The sequence below is a fragment of the Hipposideros armiger genome, unplaced genomic scaffold (genome assembly GCF_001890085.2).
Source record: "Hipposideros armiger isolate ML-2016 unplaced genomic scaffold, ASM189008v1 scaffold_239, whole genome shotgun sequence".
NCBI lineage: Eukaryota > Metazoa > Chordata > Mammalia > Chiroptera > Hipposideridae > Hipposideros > Hipposideros armiger.
The window spans coordinates 47,411-68,975 of record NW_017731589.1 but is presented as its reverse complement, the minus strand read 5'-3'; the positions used below and the strand labels follow the sequence as shown (position 1 = coordinate 68,975).

General features: G+C 45.0%; 2 protein-coding genes across 10 annotated transcripts in view; both read left to right on the top strand.

The window, feature by feature from the left end:
- The window catches only part of ZNF746 (zinc finger protein 746), a 69,282-nt gene extending 54,395 nt beyond the window's left edge, over positions 1 to 14,887 (top strand). For 7 of the 9 annotated variants that reach the window (XM_019655410.1, XM_019655409.1, XM_019655408.1 and 4 more), the window contains 3 exons: positions 9,967 to 10,158; positions 10,960 to 11,085; positions 12,160 to 14,887. In XM_019655410.1, the coding sequence (XP_019510955.1) occupies positions 9,967 to 10,158; positions 10,960 to 11,085; positions 12,160 to 13,214 (1,373 nt within the window). In that variant the 3' untranslated portion in view covers positions 13,215 to 14,887. The remainder of the gene's footprint in view (positions 1 to 9,966; positions 10,159 to 10,959; positions 11,086 to 12,159) is intronic. The other 2 variants (XM_019655411.1, XM_019655413.1) reach the window with 1 other exon arrangement.
- Positions 14,888 to 20,944: 6,057 nt separating this feature from the next.
- ZNF777 (zinc finger protein 777) overlaps positions 20,945 to 21,565 on the top strand; it is a 27,205-nt gene continuing 26,584 nt past the window's right edge. Inside the window, exon 1 of the mRNA XM_019655467.1 lies at positions 20,945 to 21,236. The gene's annotated coding sequence lies outside the window, so the exon portion shown is untranslated. The remainder of the gene's footprint in view (positions 21,237 to 21,565) is intronic.

Here is a 21,565-nt window from a genome sequence, read left to right as displayed (position 1 = left end):
CAGCATCTTAGCTGTAGAGGGCAGTGTCACTGGCCCTCATATGTGGGATCCGAACCGGGGTCCTCTGGCGTCCCAAGCCAGTTCTTAACCATCGCACCACTCGGCCGGCCCTGCCGCTATCATTCTTGGTGATGGCAGTCTCCACAAAGGTGGTCCTTTGAACACCCTGGCCTGTTCGTTCCTTTGTCCCCCACCTTCCACTCCCTCTCGGCCACCCACCCGTGGTCATTCCCGACTTGGCGACAGTAATGCCTTCCATCATCTTGATCTCAGCACGCCCCCCCCCCCCCCCGCCCCCGGTCCTTGCAGATTGTGTCCCAGCGCCCTGATGCCAGCCCCTCAGTGCCCGTCATCCAGCTCCAGGGCCATCACCCTCATCACTCGCTTGCACACAGCTTCAGCTCCCTCGCCAGGTGAAGACCTGGCAAAACCATCCTCCTGGCTGAACCTGTCTGCCCCTTCTGCACCTGCTCCCAGCTGTTCCTCGCCTGGCGGTCGTGCATTCTGCACTGCCTTGCAGTCACCTGGTGCCTCCTTGGTCCACTCACTCGGTAGCCCGGGGGTCAGCCAACTGTGGCCCATGGGACAAATTGCCCACCTTCTGTTTTGTGGCCTACCAGCTTAGAATAATTTGTATATTGAAAAAACATTGTTTAATTGAAAAAAAATGAAACAAAACACTGCCACAGTCCCCACCACCCCACCTGCCTGTCTGTCCACCTCTGAGCCCAGAGCCTAGTCTGCTCCTGTGACTGAGAGACCGCCTCTGCCACCTGGCTCTACATCCCACCCTGGGCCTCCGCCTCAGGCACCGGGCCAGCACACCTCACCTGCCTCCCTCGTCCCCACCAGCGTCTACCCCCTGTCTCCCTCCGGAGCTCTCCCCCCGCAGCCCCTGCCCCACTTCTCTGCTGTCCTCTGTGGTGCACTCCCTGGACAGTTGTCACGCCTGCTGCCTCCATCCCTCTCTCCCCGCTCTCTCTTGAACCTCCCCCGCCCCCAGCTGCCCTCCCCCCACCACCACTCTTATCAGGGCCACCAGAGACCTCCATGATGGAAAAGGTCTCACCCTACCTGACCTGTTGGTGCCTTTTGCCTGTGTTGGTCACTTGCTTCCTGGATTCACTTCTTTGACTGACAGGACACCCCCTCTCCTGGTTTTTCTCCCGCCTCACTCACCACTTTTTCTTTGATGTTTCCTGTTGCTGTTTCCCCAACATTCCAGGCTGGTCCCAACTCCCAGCCTTTCTACAGTGCCCTCTGCCTGACCATTCTTCAGAAAGTTTCCAGCTCAATCCATCACCTCCTTCAGGTCTCTGCTTAAATAGGACTTTCCCTGATCACCCGATTTCAAAGTACAGCCCTTCTCCCCACCCAGGAGTTCTAGTCACCCTCTCCCGCTTTGGTCCCATAGCAGATATCATCTATTATGTATATTTCATATTTATAGTTTATATGTGTCTGGTCGCCCCTCCATTAGAATAGAAATTTCAAGAAGACAAAGACTTTTAATCTGTTTTGTTCATACAATCAGATGAACAACAGAATTCTAGAATACTGCCTAGCACAGAGTAAGAATTCAATAAATATTTGTTGGCTGTATATTGTGTTTCATAATTTAAAATATGTGTATGTATGAAAAAACGTATTTCTGATACAATTTAAATTCCTTTTTCGATCTCTCTCATGCGTCCCTAGAGTAACCATTGGCCTCAAGTTGGTATTTATCCTTCCCACCCACATTTTACAACTTCTGTTATGTACATATGTGGCCATAAATAATATATAATGTGGTTTTCTGTGTTTTGAAAAATGACATAAATGTCATTATGTTTATCACTCAATATTCTGTATTTCAGATTTATCTCTGTTGAGGCATATAGATCATTTTAACAGAGGCTTAATATTCCAAAAGCAACTATATTATAATTTATTATCCATTCCTCCATTAAGTTGCACTTAAGCTATCTCTGATTTTTCACTCTCACAAGCAGCGCTGCAGGGAACATTCTGGAACCTGCCTCTTTGTGCCCACGTGCTGATGTCTCCCTAGGGCCTAGACCCCGAGTTGGGAGTCGTGTGTCGCAGAGACGTTGGTCTGAACCTCTGCGGTGGCCACAGGCTCTCCCTGTGGGCACACGAGCCAAGCAGTTTGGAAGTACCTGCTTTTTCACATCTTTGCCCACTTTTCAGAATTATATGTCTTCCAGTCTAATGTAGGTTAAGTCCTATCTTGTGTTAATTTGCATTTTCCGGACTGTAGTGAAGTTGTTCATTCTTTTCATTGGTTTATTTGGTTTCTTCTCCAGTGAGATGTCTTTTTCTGTTTTTCTACTGTTTTCATTTTCTTACTGATTCAGGACTTCTTTATATAGGTTCTAGACACTAACCCTTTGTCTGTTACTTGCATTACAAACATCTCCCAGTCAGCAGCAGGTCTTTTCACTGTAGAGTTCTCACATAGAAGTTTAAATTTTGGGTGGAGTCAACATAGCAGCCTTTTAGCCTTTTCCTTTATGATCTGTGCTTTTTCTGTCCTAAGGTATCCTTCCCTACCTCACTCCAGGCCAGAAAGACATCCTCTGGCATTTTCCTACAAAACTTTGAAAGTTTTGCTTTTCACACGTAAGTCTTTAATCCATCTAGAATTAATATTTGCCTAGGTTACAAGGGGGAATCAAAAAAAAATTTTTTCTTCACAAGGTTGTCTGATTTTTCCAACAAAGTTTGCTGAATATTCTGTCTTTTCTGCGATGATTTGTAAAGCCAGTTGGTCATGAACCAGGTTTCCCCACACCCGGATTCTGGGCCTTTCTGTTTCCTGGTCTCTCTGCCTGTGTGTGCACCAACACTGACGATCTGAGCTTCACAGGAAGCTGACCAAGCCTTGCCTACTTGCTCCTCAAAACTTTTAATGGCTATTCTTGGACCTTTGTTCTATATGAGTTTCAGAATGTTGATGTCAAGTTCTCAGAAAATCCTCTTAGAATTTTGATAGGAATTGCATTTACTTTATAATCTTGTTTCTGGAGAATTACTTTCATTACAACCCTGAGTCCTTCCATCCATGGGAAGACATCTATTGAAGGTTTCTGTGTGTGCTTGAAAGAGGTTTTAACGTTTTTTTCCTTAGAGTTGTTACTTCTATTATGAATGGGATTTTAAAATCAATTACGTATTTTAAATAGTTATTACAAATTACGGCTATGCTGTTGACTTTAGTAAAACAAATTTTGCTCAACCCTTGTATTAGTTCTAATGACTTATCAATTTAGATTTCTGGATTTTTTTTTTATGTGGACAGTGGTACCCTTCACAGATACCACAGAAGTTCTCTTCTTTTTAAATGTTTATAACTTTATTTTTCTTGTTTAGCAGTTTGGCTAGGACCTTATTGAATAGTAGCGTGATAACTGGCATCCTTATCTATGGATGCTTCTAGACTTTTTCAGCAGTAAGGATGATTTTTGCCGTAGACTTTTGAAGATACTCTTAGCTTAAAGAAGTTTCCATCCACTGCTGGTTAAAGTTTTTATTGTGAACAAGTGTTGTAGCAAATGTTTTTTCTTTTTTTAAAATACTATTTCTTTAAAACATTGTTACTGTGCATTATTCAGAGGGTGGCAAAAAAATGTATACACATTTTAAGAAAGGAAAAAACTGTACTGTAAACTGTATTAAAATTGTAATATATATCGATAACAAAAGGTGAATATAAGCCATGTGCATACATTTTTTTGGCACCCCTGGTATATATGACTTAAACAAAATATATACAGAACAAAAATGAGGTAAAGCTTAGATAATGACAGTAAACACTCATGTTTCCAACACCCCAGCATGAGAAGTAGCCTACATCTCTTCCAAGATTCTAAAGTCCCTCCCTGGTCCCATGCCCCTCTCTTCCTCTTGTAGGTAAACAGAAAATTCAGAAAGAGACATGATCAGTCCCTTGTTTTTCTTTACATTTTTATTCCCTAAGTATACAATTGTTTTTTAACTATAAGTAAGATCATACCGTGTGTGTGTGTGTGTGTGTGTATATATATATTCTCCTTTAACTTCCTATTTTCATTTGCCGTTACGTTTTTGAGAGTCATCCATGGGGGTGTAGTATAGCTGTCATTCATTCATTCGTATGACTCACCACGTTATAGTTGCCTATTTTATGGATATGACACAATGCATTTATTCCTTTTACTGTTGGTGGGTGTTTGTGTTGTTTCTAACTTTTTTGCTTTTAGGAACAATGCTGTGGTGAAAATTCTTATGCATGTATAAAAGTTTCTCTAGGTGTAGACCCGGGAGTGGAAGTGCTGGGTCATAGGAAAGGTATGTTCGACTTTTCCAGGTAATGTCTGAGTGTTCTCTGAGGTGGTGGTGCCAGTCAGCGCCCACCAGTGCAGCCCGGGGTTCCCACTGCACCTCATCCTCACCAGCCCTGGAAATACCTTATATTTTAATTTCTGCCCATCTGGTGGGAGTGAAATGGTTTAAAATTTATAGTTTAAAACTTGAGTTTTCCTAATGAATGAGACTGAATGTTATATCCTCTGTTTATGGGCCACTTGTCTTTCCTCTCTGTGAAATACCTGTTTATGTCTTTTGTCCATGTTTCTTTTCAGTTGTTTTCCCTTTACTTACTGATTTGTAAAAGTTTACATATTCTGAATATTAATCTTTTTGTTGGGTATATGTGTTGCTGATACCTTTTCCATTTATGGTCTAGTTTGAAGAACAGATGCTTTTAATTTTAATTAATTTCAATTAGTTTTTACCTTTATGGTTTATCCTTCTTATGTCATAAACAGTTAAGAATTTTTCCTCTACCTCAAGGTCCTCATACACCATCTCACATTTTCTACCACAAGTTGTGCCTTTCACATTCAAGTTCTTAATCCATCCGGAATGGATTTTTGTGGCAGTGGGAGGTCGGGACCCTGGTTCTTTCTCACAAGCACTTCTTTCCCTTTCCTCTTCCAGGTACACTTTCGAATTACCTTATCAAGCTCCCTGAAAATCTAGTTGGAATTGTGGTTGGAAGTGCCTTCATTCCATTAATGATTTTGAATAGAATTGGCTCCTTTAATGAGGCATGGTATCTGTGACTATTGTAAGCCCTTCCATTTAGCTCATCTATAATGTCTCAATGACATTTTATAATTTTCTCCAAAAAAGGTTTTGTATGTTTCTTTGTTAGACATGTTCCTAGGTTCCTTGGGTTTTTTTTGTTTTTGTTTTTGTAGTTACTATTGTCAGTGGTAGCTTTTTAACTTGCATTTTCTGTTTGTTGCTGATGTGTGATTGGGCCTTGGGGCAGGGAACACCCCTCTCCCAGTGCTTTTTCTCATGCAGTGAGCCCTCGGTTATGTGCCAGCCCACTCTCTCTGCCCCGTTAGGCATCCCACCAGGGTTCCCACCAGGGACATAGCTTATCGGAGAGTTTGGGAGCAAGGCTTGGACAGACCCAGTCCTGCCCACCCTTCTTCCCTTGGGTATCTGGCCACCCCCAGGGGACAGGTGGTCTCTGCTGCTCTGCTGGGGACAGCCTCCCTAACCATGTCCAGCAGGTGACTTCCTGATCCTAGGGTCAGTACTAAGAACGCCTCTTGCCCACAGGTAAAACCTGCATCCTCAATTATCAGTAATAAAAATAGTTTACTCTCACCTGCCATTTTCTTTTGTTTTATGTCTCTGTTTAAGATCCATGATCGGGAAGAAAAATGATAATTGATAGTCTCCCTTAAAAGCCCAGCGTAATAGTATACAAAAATGCAGTTGTCTTTCATTTATTGGTATTTCTGTCTAGGAACCATGCTAAAATTCTCACTAATGTTAATAACTTTTCTAGTAATTGATGATTCTCAAGTTTTCTGAAAAGATAATCATATCATCTATGAGTAATAAGAATTTTTTGTTTCTTTTCAAATCTTTATGGTTTATTTTTCTCTTGTTTTCTGGCTGAGAACTCCCAGAAAATCCTTAAATAAAAGTGATAATAACAGGTATCCTATTGTTTCATGATTTTAAACAGAAAGCTTTTTAACTTTTCACGTTGAGTATATTTGTTAAAGGTTTTGTTTATCAGTACCCTTTTTCAGGTTAAAGAAGTTTCCTATATTTCTGGGTGACTAGATATTTCTAACAGGAATAGCTTTTGAATTTTTATGGAATGCTGTTTGGGTATCTATTGAGATGATTATGTGATTTTTCTCCTTTAACCTAAGAATATGGTAAATAATGTTATGTTCTAATGTTGAACCAACCTTGCAATCTTGGAATAAACCTAACTTAGTCATGACCCTTTATATACATTGCTGGGTTTAGTACTAATTATTTTATTTAGGATTTTTGAATCTTTGTTCATGAGACAAATGGCCTGTGCTTTTTGTTTCTTCAGACTGTCTTTGTCTGGTTTGGATAGTAAAGGAATAAGCTGTGTCGTGTTCCCTCTGTTTTTATTTGCTCAGAGAGTTTGTATAGAATTGGAATGATCTATTCCTTGAATGTTTAGTAGAAAACACTAGTGAGGCCATCTGGGCCTCAAGTTTTCCTTGTGGGGGATATTTCTGTCTATGGATTTAAGTTCTTTAGTAGTTATAGGACTATTCAGGGTTTCCATTCCTTCTTTAGTCAGTTTTGGCAAGTTAAAGTTTTTCTAAGGAATTTCTCCATTTCCCCATAGTTTTCATATTATTTATTTGGAATAACATTCATAATATTCTCTTTATCTTTTTAATTTTTGCTCATCTGTAATTGTGTTCTTATTCATCATGTTAGTTATTGATACCTTTTTTCCTCCAAATAATCTTGCTAGAAATATACCGGTTTAATAGTCTCTTCAAAGAACCAGCTTTGGCTGTCTGTATTGTATCTTTGTTTTCTCTTTTATAATTTACACTCTATGATTTCTTTTCTTCAGCTTTTTAAAGAGTTTTATTGTTGATGTTTTTTCTTAATGCTAACAACTTGCATTACTGCTTGACGCACTAGTTTTCAACCTGTCATCTCTTTTTTAATATAAACATACAAGGCTATGAAATTTTCTCTAAGTACCATTGTAGATAGATGGAGCCCACACATTTTGATAAACAATATTTTTGTTATCATTGGGTTCCAAATATCTTCTCATTTTCATTGCAATTTGTCCATAAAGCCTTGGATTATTAAGAAAGCAAATACATATTTTTTTAAATTTTAGTACATATGGGGAGTTTGGAGAAATCTGTTATTGAGATCTAACTTAATAGAGTTATAGAAAATAGGTGTGTATAACATTAATCTTTTCAATTTTACTGAAGCTTATTTTGTGGCCTAGAAACGTTCATTTTTCCTTAATGTTCTGCATGGCTTGGAAAATTTAGGTTTTCCTTGCCTTTAGATTCTACTTATGTCTATTGGATCAGGTTTGTTAATAATGTTGTTCAAATTTCCAATTAGCTTTAGTCAGCAAGACTTATCAATTACAGGAAGGTATGTCAAAATTCCCCCATGAAGAAGGTGGATTTGTTCATTTCTCCTGGTGTTCAGTCAGTTTCACTTTATTATTTTAAAGCTATGTTATTAGATTAAAATTTTAGAATTATTTTATCTTCCTGGTCAGTTTACCATTGCACAGTAGTCCTTTTTTGTTTCTACAAATATTTTTCTTTTTAAAGTCTATTTTATCTGATACGGTATAACTACATCTTTTTAAAAAATGTTTATTCTGGATTAGTTTATCTTTTATTCTTTTACACTGCTTTTGCATCCTTCTGTTCTAGGTGTGTCTCTCGTAAACGACATATAATTTGGTTCCTTGTGTGTTTTTAGTCTGATCACTTTAAATGTCCAGAACGGCAGCCACATGTGGCTATTGAGCCCTTGAAAAGTGCTGTAAAGATGAAATATGTGTATATTAAAATGAACATTTTATATATATTGGGTTAAATAAAATATATTGTTAAAATTAATTTCACCTGTTTCTTTTAACTTTTTAATTTAACTACTGGAAAACCTAAAATTAGCTGTGTGGCCCACGTTGATCTCTAACGGACAGTGCTGGTCTAGACCACTTGCACTGATGGTGGTCACTAGAGTGCTGGGCCTCTTAGCCACCATCTTACACTGTGCTCGTGGGCCTCAGTCCTGCCTTGTCCGTATTTTTTTCCCCTGCCCCTCCTTTGGGAATTACTTTGATTTTTTTTTTTCTCCTCAAACTACTATTATTTTTAATTAATTTAGAAGTCATATGTTTTCTGTTTCTACTCTTTTAGAGTTTACCTCAAGAATATTTTTCTTCTTAAATACATCCTTTAGAAGTTATTTTTTGTGAGTTTGTTGGTAATGAACTCTCAGTTTGTATCTGTTTGTATATGAGTTTATATATGTCTGAAAATATCTTTATTCCTATATTTGAAGGATATAATCCTAGTTTATTATTTTATCTTAACCCATGGAAGTAATTTGCTGCTGTTGAGAAGTCAGTTTTGGAATATTCTCAGCCATTATTTCTTTGCATAGTCCTCCTTACTCATTTCTCTAGTCTGTCCGCCTGGGATTTCTACCCACATGTGTGGGAACTTCTCATTCTTTCCTCCATGCCTCTCAACTTCCCTTTCGTATTTCTCTCTCTCTCTTTTTCTAGTCTCTCAGCGCTGTTCCATGGATTATTTCCCCAGATCTATCTTCCAAGTCATTAATTTTCTTTTCAGCAATGTTTAGTCTGTTGTTAAGCCACCCATTAAGGTTTTCATTTCTTTTGTCATTTCTAGAATGCCCATTTAATTCTTTTTCAGATATTCCTTTTTATTACTATTTTTATTTATTTATTATTATTATTTTTTTTAGCTGAGCCATCCTGCTACCTGTTGGCAGCTCAGCGGCTGCTCAGCTCGGGCTGGACTCGAACCACTGTTGCTCAGAGCTCAAATTCTTGAGCGAGCTCTTAACCAACTGAGCCATTCAGCCGGCCTCAGATATTCCTTTTTAAAAATAATGTGCTGTTCTTGCCTTAGAGATTCTGTTTTTTCCTTTATTTCTTTGAATATTTTAGACATACTTATGTCACTGTATGTTTCAGCTTATTTTTTCTGTAGTTTTTGGGAGTGAGTTTTGCCGTAACTGTCATGCTGTTTGGATCCTCTTCTGGTCTGTAAGTTTAGTTTTTTTAGTAGGGCCCCTTGTGGCCTCGTTGTGGGCCAGGTTTGCATTTGCCTGTGCTGGGCCTCCTGGGTTGCTGTGGATTTCAGTCAATCTTTCTGTGAATTTCTCAGGTTAGGGTCTCTGCACCATGTGGGTAGTAAGAATTTAGTGTGGGCATGAGTGTCTGATTTCTCATGGGGTGCTTTCCCGCCCATGGCCCTGGACAGGTGGGTAGCTTCCTTATAGCCCCCTCGGATGGAGTTTTCCTGTCCCCATCTCACAGCTGGGACAGAGCCCTGTGGCTCCTGGCTTCACGCAGGCAGCTCAGCCCTGCCCTCGCCTCACTCGGACAGCAAAGCCCAGCCCCTAAGGCCTGCATCTGGTTCCAACAACTCCTTGGGCCACTTGGCTCCCACTTGAGCTCTTGATTTGACTTTGTTTTCTCTTTGATTCTCATATCTGGAGTCTTTCTTGCAGTCAAATATGTGTGTGGAGGTAAGGTTTTGGGGGAGGTTTGGGGGTAGAGTTTATCTAGCATTTCTGTTTAAAGTGAGAGCAGGACCTCTCCAGGGCAGCGTAGTTTTCCCCAGGGGCCAGAGGCCTAACTCCTAGAATGGGTTCATGTGTTCCTCACCCCTTCCCACCCTCCCCATGTGCTCAATATCCTGTGACCTCATGCTTTACCCAGAAGACCCTGTAGTCCCTGTTTGCTCTCGCTTTCCCTTCCCACTAGGCTCTGCTGCTCTTGGGCCTTCGTTAGGTCCATTTCCTTGGCTGGATGTGTGTCCACCCCAGGGCTGAGGGGTCCTGATGCTGTACGCTCACACGTTCTCCTTTTCTTAGGCTCGGGGCCCCCAGTTCCTGCCCCTGACCTCTTAATGCAGATCAAGCAGGAGGGCGAGCTCCACCTCCAGGAGCAGCAGGCTCTGGGGGTCGAGGCATGGGCCGCCGGACAGCCAGATATCGGGGAGGAGCCATGGGGCCTGAGCCAGCTGGATTCAGGAGCAGGAGACGTCTCGACCGATGCTGCCCCTGGTGAGTGGCTGAGACGGGTAGCAGATACCAGGAACGGGAACTAGAGCAGGGCCTGGGGGAAGGAAGGAGTTCATGGAAGCTCGCATTGTGGGAGCTGTGAGCTCTCAAACAGCTGGCCTGGCTAGCTTAGAAGTTTTCCCACCTTAAGGCAGGGGCTGTACCAAGTGACATTTTGTGGGCCCCTCTGGGTGCTATGAGGCTCTTGTCCTGGTATTTCTCTGCCTCACTTGCATCATTTGCCCTCCTGTTCTTGCCCCCAGCATTGGGCATTTAAGTCACCAGTTGCCTCATATTAACATTTTCGCTGCGACGTTTGTCTATAGTCAAATGCTATTTTCATGCTGCTGACTGCAGCGTTCGACTTTACCCCACAAACTCAGTGCTCCAGAAAGAAAGTTTAGGAAAGCAGTGTACATTTTTCCATATTTTTGTGTTTTTCGAGAATGAATAACAACAGGAAATTTTTATACATTAATCATTTATTTTAATAAAATGTAGCCCCCTTAACTATATTTACTTAAAAATATAAATACTGTAATTATTTTCTGTGGCTTTTTGACACATTTTGGAGAACAAACTTGAAATCAATTAGCGCATTTAAAGGTGAAGGAGGGACTGTGAAATGGTCAGTGACGTCTGAGCTTCCTGCTGCCTCAGAGAAGAGGGCCAAGGAAGCTGGGATCAGGAGAGGCGGGGTCGCCACCTGCTGCAGAATGCCCCAGGGGGTCTCGGGGGCTGCCTGCCCTTCCTGTCCTATGGGGTCACCCCTAACCCACCGGCTCTGATCTCTCTTCTTTTCAGGCGTCCACTCCAACTTTTCAACCACTATCGCACCGACTTCCTGGCAGGCGGATCTGCCTCCGCATCACCCCTCCTCTGCCTGCTCGGACGGGACCCTGAAGCTCAACACGGCAGCCTCCACGGAAGGTACTGGTGGCGGAGAGGGGGCGGGAAAGGCTGCCTCAGCCCAAGCCCTCGTTCTTGTTGGTGAACTTCCCTGACCTTTCGGTCAACGGGCATCTAGGTCTCTGTGGCGTTAGGACTCTGTACAGCCTGTCTTCTGTGGCCCTCCAGACTCATACTGGAGCAGGCTTCCTTGGGCACATCCATGTTTCCAGACCATTCTTTTCTCATGGTAACCAGTCCATCCTGATAGGTTGATCCCTTGAGAGGATTACCTCCTGCCCCGACTAGGAACGTGGCTCCTCTGTGGTGTGGAAAAAACAAAACCCAACCAGAACCACTTCTTAGATATCAGCTGAATCTGAAGACAGGTGCACGAAGGCCAGAATGGGGAAGAACAACTTTCAAATTTATGTATTACTTTCCTGTTTTGAAGGCCGGAGTAACATAATTTCTGTCATATTTTAGTTCCCTGACATGTGCTGTAAAGCCTAGATCCCTGATATAAACCTTCAGGATATGAAATTCAAGTACATTTACATCAAATCAAGTACATTTTTATTATTTCACGAATGTTTTTATCATTAGCTGCATTCATTGGATGCTTGCTGCCTGCCAGAGAGTATGCAAAGTGCCTTCAGATGTGAGCTACTGTAACCCTCCCCCAGCCCTGTGACTAGGCCCTTCACAGGTGCACTGCTGGCTAAGAAATAGCCTGCAGCCCACAGCTGGTCAGTGGGGTGGCACGGTGCCACCTCAGGTCTGCCCAGGCCCCAGCTCCGGGCTTCTGCCCCAGGCTGCATGGCCGTTCCTGCCTCACATTAGCCTTAACAGCCAAAGTGGAAATGGAACCCGGTGGGCAGTCGCCACAGTTGCTTTACTTGTGAAGGTTCTAGAACAGGGATGTCCTCAGGATTTGAGGCAGCCACATGACCACCTGGGAGACGCTCTGCTGAACTGGGTCCTGAGGCTCGTGGGGTTCAGCGTGGTGGTAGTGGGGCGGAGACGCTGCTGAATCTCCAGATGGAAATGATCAGATCTTCGCTTTCGAAGCGGGAGAGGGGACAGAATGATTCCTGGTCTTTCTGTCTTTCTCAGCAGATGTAAAAATTGTGATAAAGACGGAAGTCCAGGAAGAGGAGGTGGTGGCCACACCAGTGCACCCTACTGACCTAGAGGCCCACGGCGGCCTGTTTGGACCAGGCCAGGCCACAAGGTTTTTCCCCAGCCCCGTCCAGGAGGGGGCGTGGGAGAGCCAGGGCGGCTCCTTCCCCAGCCAGGACCCTGTGCTGGGGCTGAGAGAGCCCGCCCGGCCTGAGCGGGACATGGGCGAGCCCAGCCCTGCTGTGGCCCAGGACGAAACCCCTCCAGGGGACTGGCTCTTTGGGGGGGTCCGGTGGGGCTGGAATTTCAGGTGTAAACCACCTGTGGGCCTCAACCCGAGGACTGGGCCCGAGGGGCTGCCCTACTCCTCTCCCGACAACGGAGAGGCTATGCTGGACCCGGGCCAGGCCCCGAGACCCTTCAGTGACCCCTGTAAATACCCTGGCCGGACCAAAGGCTTCGGCCACAAGCCAGGCCTGAAGAAGCACCCCGCAGCGCCCCCAGGGGGGCGGCCCTTCACCTGCGCCACGTGCGGAAAGAGCTTCCAGCTGCAGGTGAGCCTGAGCGCCCACCAGCGCAGCTGTGGGCTGCCTGACGGGGCGCCGGGGGCCTCTGGGGCCGCGCGAGACGGCAGCGCCCTGCGGTGTGGGGAGTGCGGGCGCTGCTTCACGCGGCCGGCCCACCTCATCCGGCACCGCATGCTGCACACGGGCGAGCGGCCCTTCCCCTGCACCGAGTGCGAGAAGCGCTTCACCGAGCGCTCCAAGCTCATCGACCACTACCGAACCCACACGGGCGTGCGGCCCTTCACCTGCACGGTCTGCGGCAAGAGTTTCATCCGCAAGGACCACCTCCGCAAGCACCAGCGCAACCATACGGCGGGGGCCAAGGGCCCGGCTCGGGGCCAGCCGCTGCCGCCCCTCCCGACCGTACCCCCAGACCCCTTCAAGAGTCCTGCCACTAAAGGACCTGTGGCCGCCACAGACCTTGTGACCGACTGGACTTGTGGCCTGAGTGTTCTGGGACCCGCCGATGGTGGGGACCTGTGAGCACCCCCAGGATGGCAGGGGCTGCCTCAGCCCGTTGACCCCTGCGGGCTTCAAGTGTAAAAAGTCCCGTTTCAGACACCAGGGTGGTGGCAAACTCCTAGAGGCAGGAGTGGAGACTGGGAGCGCCAAATTCCAAGTTGCTGAACTGATCACTGGAAGAAGAAAAACTATCCAACCATGCAGCTTCCACCTCTAAACCAAGTAGAATTCTCTGATTGTGAAACTGAGCACCATAGAATTATAAGTAATTTAATTACGAAACTTTTTTTTAATTCTTTAAGAAGCTGGAAAATAGTAGTAGCACCAGTTTAAACTTTCTTGCGTACTTTTGGTTTCTGGAGCTTGTGTTGATGTGGGCTTGTGTCCTTACCAAGCCTGACAGTCTGTGCTGGAAGGTTGCTTGGCTGGGGACACGGTGAGGAGGGACCTGGACCTCCCCTGGCCCCACTGACTCCTAGGCATGGGATGGTCTTAGCACAGAGTTCTGGGGAAGTTGAGACCCCCCTCCTGGCTTTGCCCAAGGCCAAGCTGGCCTGGGCCTGGGGCCCCAAGCCCCCTGAGCAGTGAGGCCAGCTGGGCCCTGGAACCAGCGTCGTCCCAGCAGGGAGGAGGACACTCCAGGAGCAGCCAGGGCCGTACCTCGCTTACTCTCCATCTGAAAAGGGCCCCCCAGCAGTACTGGCCCTACTTGTGTTGCCCTATTACAGGCTGCCTGCTCCTCCTACTGGAAAGGGAGCGTGGTGATGTCACCCTCTTCTGTGACTCCCGGGCCTCATAAAGGTGGGTTGTCTGAAAACAGCGTCAGGGCTGCAGAGGTGACGAGGTGGGGGCAGTGGGCACCGTCACAATCTAGTTACCAGCAGAGCCAGGAACAAAGCCTGGCCTGCCGACCCCACTTGGGGCTGCTTTCCACTCCAGTGAGATGCTTCTGTTTCCTCTCTGTGTAGTGTTTTTTCATTGTCAAAAATGCTTTCACATCGCATCTCATTTGATTATTACTGTGACCTTGTGAAGCACACAGGGCAAGTGTTCTTTCTTCTTAGAGATGAGGAAATAAATTACTCAAAGGGGACACATCAGCCTCGCACCACGGGTGCTGGTGGGTGCCAGCAGTTAGGAAAAGCCTCAGGTTACATACAGCTCGTCCTCCCAGAACCTCAGTTTTGGGGAGGAAGGCGTTTCGTTTTTGCCGTCTTAGAAGGTCTGTCCCACATCTGCATGAGCAAAATCGTCAGACCTCTGACTTTAGCCGAGCCCTAGTCTCCCTGGTGTGTGTGCCCTCGGCGAGGTCTGAGGCTGGGTGCGTACGGATGGTGCCTGCTCCTTCTCCGTCTGACATCCTAAAGGTGGACTCAGACATGGGCCCAGGTTTCTTGAGTCCGCCGCAGTGCTGTCCCTGCCACACAGGTATCCATTCCCGTTTTGTTGAAGCCGCCACTGGGCCCCTTACCCGAGTGGGTGACTTGTTTCCCCTTGGAGAAGAGACCAGGGCTGTTGTTCATTCAGCTCCCCCATGCGTACTTTTATTAGGCAATAGACTAGTTAAGAAAATTGTTTCTATGTACTGTATATTTTGTACCTGTTTACACTTCTAATTGATATAACTGATATTTTGAAAAACAAATGAAGAGGAAACATCCTGTTAAAATAAAACCTAACCAGCACCAAGGTGATTTGATGGGTTCCGTTCTTAGACCTGCGTCTCTGGTGTGGATGCCTCTAAACAGCCCCCCGAAAGGAGCTGTGTGGTCAGCTCCCGGAGCCCTTCTCCAGCACTTGGTTGCAGTGGACCCAGGGAGGCGACTGTCCCTGAGAACTAGGAATGGAAGATTCCAGAGAAGTTTGACTCGGTGGCGATAAACTGACATTTGGAGGAAAATCAAAATATATCCTGTCACTTGGCTTCAGAAGACAATCACAGTTTATGTAACTTAGTCTTAGGTAACTTGATTGATGTACATGAAGATAGGAAGTCTGGGGGGAGGAGTGCAGGACATCAAAGGAAGCGGGCGCTGCATGTTTCTCCTGGCATCTTTTCCTGGCTAGGCCGAGGCGCAGAAAGGATGGATGGTAACCTGTAGCTGTGTCCTGGGACTTGGAGTGGAACCCGCCTGAGGTCATTAAAGCCAGGCTGACACCATATTCCCCCCAACCAGAGTTAACAATAAACATTTTATCTCACGTTTTCAGTCACCACCACCACCACCCCGCCCCAGCCCCCACGCACTCTCACTCCCTCTAGCCCACGTGCCCTGCATACAGGAATCATCTCATGCCGGAACCCTCGATCATTTGCTGGTGCACTAAATGGAATACTGCTAAGCTTCTGGCTCAGCTGCCAGGACAGGACATGGGAGGAGAGGGTTTAGGTAGGGTACGGGGAGAGTGTTGGGTTCAGACATCCAGAAAGGGGTGCCCAGTCAGTAGTTAGACCAGACAAGCATTGAGGACCCACCACTGCTCACAAACTTCTGGGAACCCTTGCTCTGCCACTGCTCGGAAGTGTCCTACTTAGGCCAAAGCACAGTGGTCCTTTCTCGTCTTGGTTTCCTATTGCTCCTGTGACAAAGAACCACAAACTTTGTGGCTTAAGCCAGCACAGATTTGTCTTACAGTAAGGAGCTACAATGAAGGTGTCAGCAGGGCTGGTTCCTTCGGGAGACCTGCATCTCACCCTCTGGATGAACTGAAGTGCCTGCCCTTCCCTGAGCGCCGTGCTGTTCCGTGTGTCTGCATATGTTCCGGCTGCATACAACGTCCCCTCACCTCTGGTTCACCTGGTACACTCCTTTGCCCTGTGGCTCAGTGTCACGCCGCCGTCCCCAGTCTGATGCCTTCCCTGTTTCTCCATGGACCCTTGCTCAGCTCATTAGACTCTCCCCTACTTTGTATATAGCATGTTCCTGGAAATGCATATAAAGGTTTATGTATAAACATGAGGCACTAGACTTCCAGATCACAAGGAAGGCTTTAATTCCCTGACAGCTATAAAATGAAGCTCCTGGTTTGGTGTCATTGTCAAACTCCTTTAAACCCTGAGTGTTGTACAATGTATACATGATTATTTAAAAATATTAAAAGCACAATTTAGACATTAAATAGGTACAGTTAAATAATTTCTGTCTTCAAAAAATTTTGGCCAAAAAGTTAAAAAAAAAATGCACATATCGTGGATTGTATACCCTGGACACGCTCCTGATCTAAATATCTAGTGGACATTTCCAAAGGGAATATACTAAACATAATTTTAAATATACAGCTAAGATAGAATCCAGGGGAATCCTAGTGTGCCAGAAATGAAGATAACACTGAACCCCCACATTGTGAGCATGTGAGGAGCTGCTCTACCTGCAGCGGGGGGTAAGGAGAAAGGCACAGAGGCCTGGGCCCATCAAGGTAAGTTGGAACTGACACCTCCAGATAAAATCCCTTGAAGGCCTTGTCTTCAGAAAATCCATGGTTCAGAAAAAAATGCATCCCAACACCCAAAGACGTGTTAGTCGGATCCTTGAGAAGCAGATGCTGAGACAACAGTTTGGAGGGCAAGAGTTTTATTGGGGACTAACGCAATGAAACATAAAAGGATGAGGAAGCCGGGTTTTGCAGGCTTGTCTCAGACCAGGATGCAGATCCAACATCCGTGAAAGGCAAGGAGAGAAAGCAGAACATGATGCAGCAATGATCAAGTTTCAGCCAACTGAACAAAAGGTTCTAGAGCAAATACTGCTAGTTAGTCCTGTGTTCCGGCAGACATGACCAGGCCCGAGGACCCCACCCGCTCATTCAATGGCTGGAGCTGCCCAAGAAAAGTGTGGCCTTTAGCTTAAAAACTGAGACATTTCCTGAAGGTGGTAAGAACTGAAACTGCCAGTTGACTGCACTCCTTGAAGTTGAATGGCAAGTTCCTGAATTGAGATCTGAGTGGCATAACTCCACGGCTGCTACAGAGGACAAAGAGCTTATCTGTCTCAGGCTGGGTTCTGGGTGATGGTAGTGGACAGGCAATATCTTTTTTGAGAATCCAAAAGCACAGCTATTACCCCGTGGAGGTTGGGATTCAAATTTACATTACCCACAGAGCTGATAAATTGACATAAAAATTGGACTTAGGCCAATTGCTGCACTTGAGGTTTCTGGCTAAAGAGAACACAGAAACAGGAGGAACTGTCCCACAAACCCGGCTCAGTATAAGCTCACAATCACAAACTGCTAAACCCACAAGGAAATGGTCCACCATTAGTGAGAGCACACATAACAGCAGGATCAAAAATCCAAGAACTTGAATTCAAGTAAAGATCATCCAAAATAGAACATAACGTGAATAGTTTTATACGGTATAAAACTAACAGAGCAGAAAGTGGAAGGAAAAGTGTGGTAAGTAGAAATCATTACACCTTAAGAAAAATCAAGATACTATGAAAAAGGAGTATTTGGGAAAACAAAAACAAAAACAGAATTTCCAAAAATATAATCACTGAAATTAAAACAAACAAAAAAACACCTAAATGGACTGGTTAAACAGTAGACCTAGACACAGCTATTAGTTAAATGAAGTGATGAGGAAAGTACACAGAATGAAGGACAGAGATAAAATGATGGATGGAAACATGAAATGTTAAAAGCATAAACTAGAAACACCTACCATACAGCTACCTAGTCAGATTTTCTCATCTAGAAAGAGATAATGAGGAATTTAGGAGAAAAATATTTTCAAGAGAATGGCTGACAATCTTCAAGAATGGATGAAAGACATAAAATCTTCAAGAGAAAAAAGACAAATTGACATCAAAGGAAAAACTATTAGACTGACAATCGAGTCATCTATGATAAACACAGAGGTCAGAAGACAGTGGACTAGCACAAAGTGGTGAGGGAAAATAACTGCCAACCTCAATTTTATACCCTGATCAATCATCATACACAAACAAAACCAAATAAAGACGGTTTCAGAAAATAAAAACACAATATACCATTCATAGACTGAAAAACTGCTGAGGACTATCTTTTGGGAAGAAGAAACTTGAACCCAGTAAGAAGGAGAAGGACATAAGGAAAACGGTGAGGGGAAAAAAATTAGTAAACATGGGTAGTAAATCCAAACGTATTTACTTTATAAGACAATAATAAAGACAAATTAGAGGGACACAAAACAAAGTGGATCTAACATACCAGACAACAATAACATGTAAGAAGGATGGGGCATGATTTCAATGAAAGCATCCTCTGGTCCTTGTGATTTTAAGAAAAGGGCAGAGATATCAATTTCATTTTGACTTTGGAACTCAAACATACATGTTTAAAATGTTCATCATAGCCACTGAAAGAGCTGAAGTAGAGTGGCACCTAGCAGAAGGAGAAAAGGTGAATTAAGAACTTGATTAATCTAATAGAAGGTAGGAAAAGGGGGGATGAAGCAAAGAAAATTCATGGTAAATAAAGATCACAAAATAAGATAGAAAAATATATCTATATTCACCATAAATGGAAAGAAAATAAACTCTCCAGTCGAAAGACAAATTGTCAGATTACAAAACTAAACAAAAATCCAGCTCTGTTTTAGAAGTTTTAGTGAGAAGTATATTAGATCATGGTGGTGGTTGCACAACTCTGAATATACTAACCACTGAATTATATACTCTAAATGGATGATTCACACTATGTGGATTATAGCTCAGTAAATATGCAATTTATTAAAAGCCCAAAAATCAATTAAATAGATGAAAGTCCTCACTGTGAAAAAGCTAACTTGCACAGGTTGCAGAACAAAATGTTGAGGAACATCCTTAAGGCATTGGGGTAGGGAAGAAAACAAAGGAAAAATAGAAAAAGCGCAAACTCTAAAAGGAAAAGTACTAGGTTTCATTACATTGAAATATAAATATTGGTGCGGCACCTACCATGAAAAATGTCAAGAGGCAGATTGGGAGAAGATTTTTTGCCATGTGCACAACCAACAGTGCATTATGCAGATTATAACATTTAGAAACAACATGTAAGCCATTACCAGCACAAGGGCAATGGGGTATCCTGCTGTAAGTTTCATGCACCGTAGGCGAAGTGAGATCATGTGTGTGAAGTAGGATGTTAAAAATTAAAGATGTATATTGTAAAATTTAGGGCAACCGTCAAAAAACGCAGTATAACTAATAAGTGAATGGTGAGAACCAGAATTACTGAACAAATAATCTAAAAGCAGGCAAAAAGGGGAAGGGGGCAGGTATCATCGAGTGCCTGCATCACAGAAAACTTTCAGTAAGATGGTAGATTTAAATGCACTCATATCAGTAGTTACGTTAAGTGTCTGGTGATAGGATTAATATGCAGAATATGTTTTTAAAAAACACCTATAAACCAACAAGAAACACACTCCACAACAGAAACATTGGCAAAGGATATGAAGAGGAAATTCACAGAAGCAACTGAATGTCTAGTAAGTATGAAAAGATGTTCAGCTTCCTTAATCAGGGAAAGACACATATACAGAGGGGTGCCAAAAAAAATGTATACACCTTTTAAGAAGGGAAAAAAACTATTAAAATTGTAATAATATATACCGATAACAAAAGATGAATACAAGTCACATGTATACATTTTTTTGGCACCCCCGGTAGATGCGAAGTGAAATAATGAACCACCATTTCACACCCATCATGCTGGCAAAGGTTCGAAGTCCATTATCAGTGAGTGAGTGTGAAGATGTGAGACCAGGACCCCATGCACTGCTGGTGTAGGTGTTACCAGGCACCCTCTCTCTGGTGAGTGGTTTGGTGAGCCTAGGGAAGATAGTGGCACTCCTGTCACCCAGTGTTCCGTGTCTTGGTGTCTCTCCCAGGAGACGTGTATGCAGATATTCCTGGTAGCAGGTCTGTTTTCATTCCCCTCTGAGGAATGGAAAGTAAGCTGGAGGTTACTTAGTCAGTGAAATACTATATAGCGGTTAAAATTAACGAGCCAGATAGGCTTGTTTAAGCTACGTCTCAAAAACACAACGATGAATAAATATAAATAAAAAAGCAAGCTCCGACAGGATATGGACTGAATTACATCATTCACATATAATTTTAAAATACCAAAACCAGTGGAATGTACTGTTTACTGTTGGATGGTCGGAAAAGCAGCAAGACAAGTAGGAACTGTCACCTCTGGGAAGGGAAATGGGGGGGAGCCCTGGATGATGGCACTGGCCTTACCTCTATCCCTAACTTTCCATTTTTAAAGAGAGATCTGAGCTGACAGCAACTGGGTCCTGCTCCTGTGGCTTTCACGCAATTCCACCCCTGACCTCCCTGGGGTCCCATTAGGTGAACAAATATATCCTACTATTGCCCCCCTTTTAAGTTAGCTCCAGCTGGCTTTTCATCGCTTGTAACCAGGAGGCCTGAGCCTGTACTTTCTTTTTTCATTTCATTTCCAGCTCTTGCCACCTTGTAGGTAGGTAGTCCATAAATATGCGCGTGAACCTCTCTCCAGGAAAGGGGGAGTCGCCAACTCCAAGCTCTCCCATGGCTTTTGGGATCTCTCTCGTGGTTGGAGAGAGCATTCGTTCACACAAGGGATGGGAACTGCAACTTGGGGTGCAACGAGTCAATTCCACTCGGGCCTCAGTTTCCCCCCTCCCCGCCCCCCTCAAATGACGGGTCTGGCCCCTTCAGCCCTGGCACTCTATGGTTCTCGGGATTCTGTCCTGCTCAGGTCGCAAACAACACTGGACTGGGGCATTTCACAAAAGCACCCCGCTCGCTTCCCTGGAACCCGGGCTGCACACAGAGCTGGTCACATGAACTCGTGCTTTCTTTGGTGTGACGGGTTTCTTAGATCCCTTTGTGAGCGCAGGTTTGAAAGCGAACGACCCGGGTTCTGGGTTTGAGAGGAGCAGGGGATCCGGCGGGGGGAAGGCTGTCGGAGCCAATCAAGCCGCCTCCAGACCCCACCACGTCGCCTGGGCTGCGCGCTGCTATTTCTCCGCCGCGCTCCCGCCGCCGGGTCTCGCCCTCCGGTGCCCGGGCAGACGAGGACCCCCAGGTGAGAGGCCCGGGGGTCCCGAAGGGTGGGAGGCCGGGGCGGTTCGGCCCGGGCTGCACGACGGGCTGGCCCGGGGCTCAGGGCGTGTCCGTCGCCGGCTGGCGGCTCGCTCGACACTGTTCGCTCCTACCGGCTGTAGATGGAGCTGTCTGGGTTCCTGCAGCCTCCGACGAGCCTCGGAGTGTTTCTCTTTAAACGGCCTGAGAGGGACATGCCTCCCAGGATGCAGTTTGTATCAACATGGCAGCTGCGGTGCAGCTCCCCTGCTGAAGAGGCGCCGGGACGGCAGCACAGCTCGCAGCCGGGGCCGGGGCCGGAGCCGGGGTCGC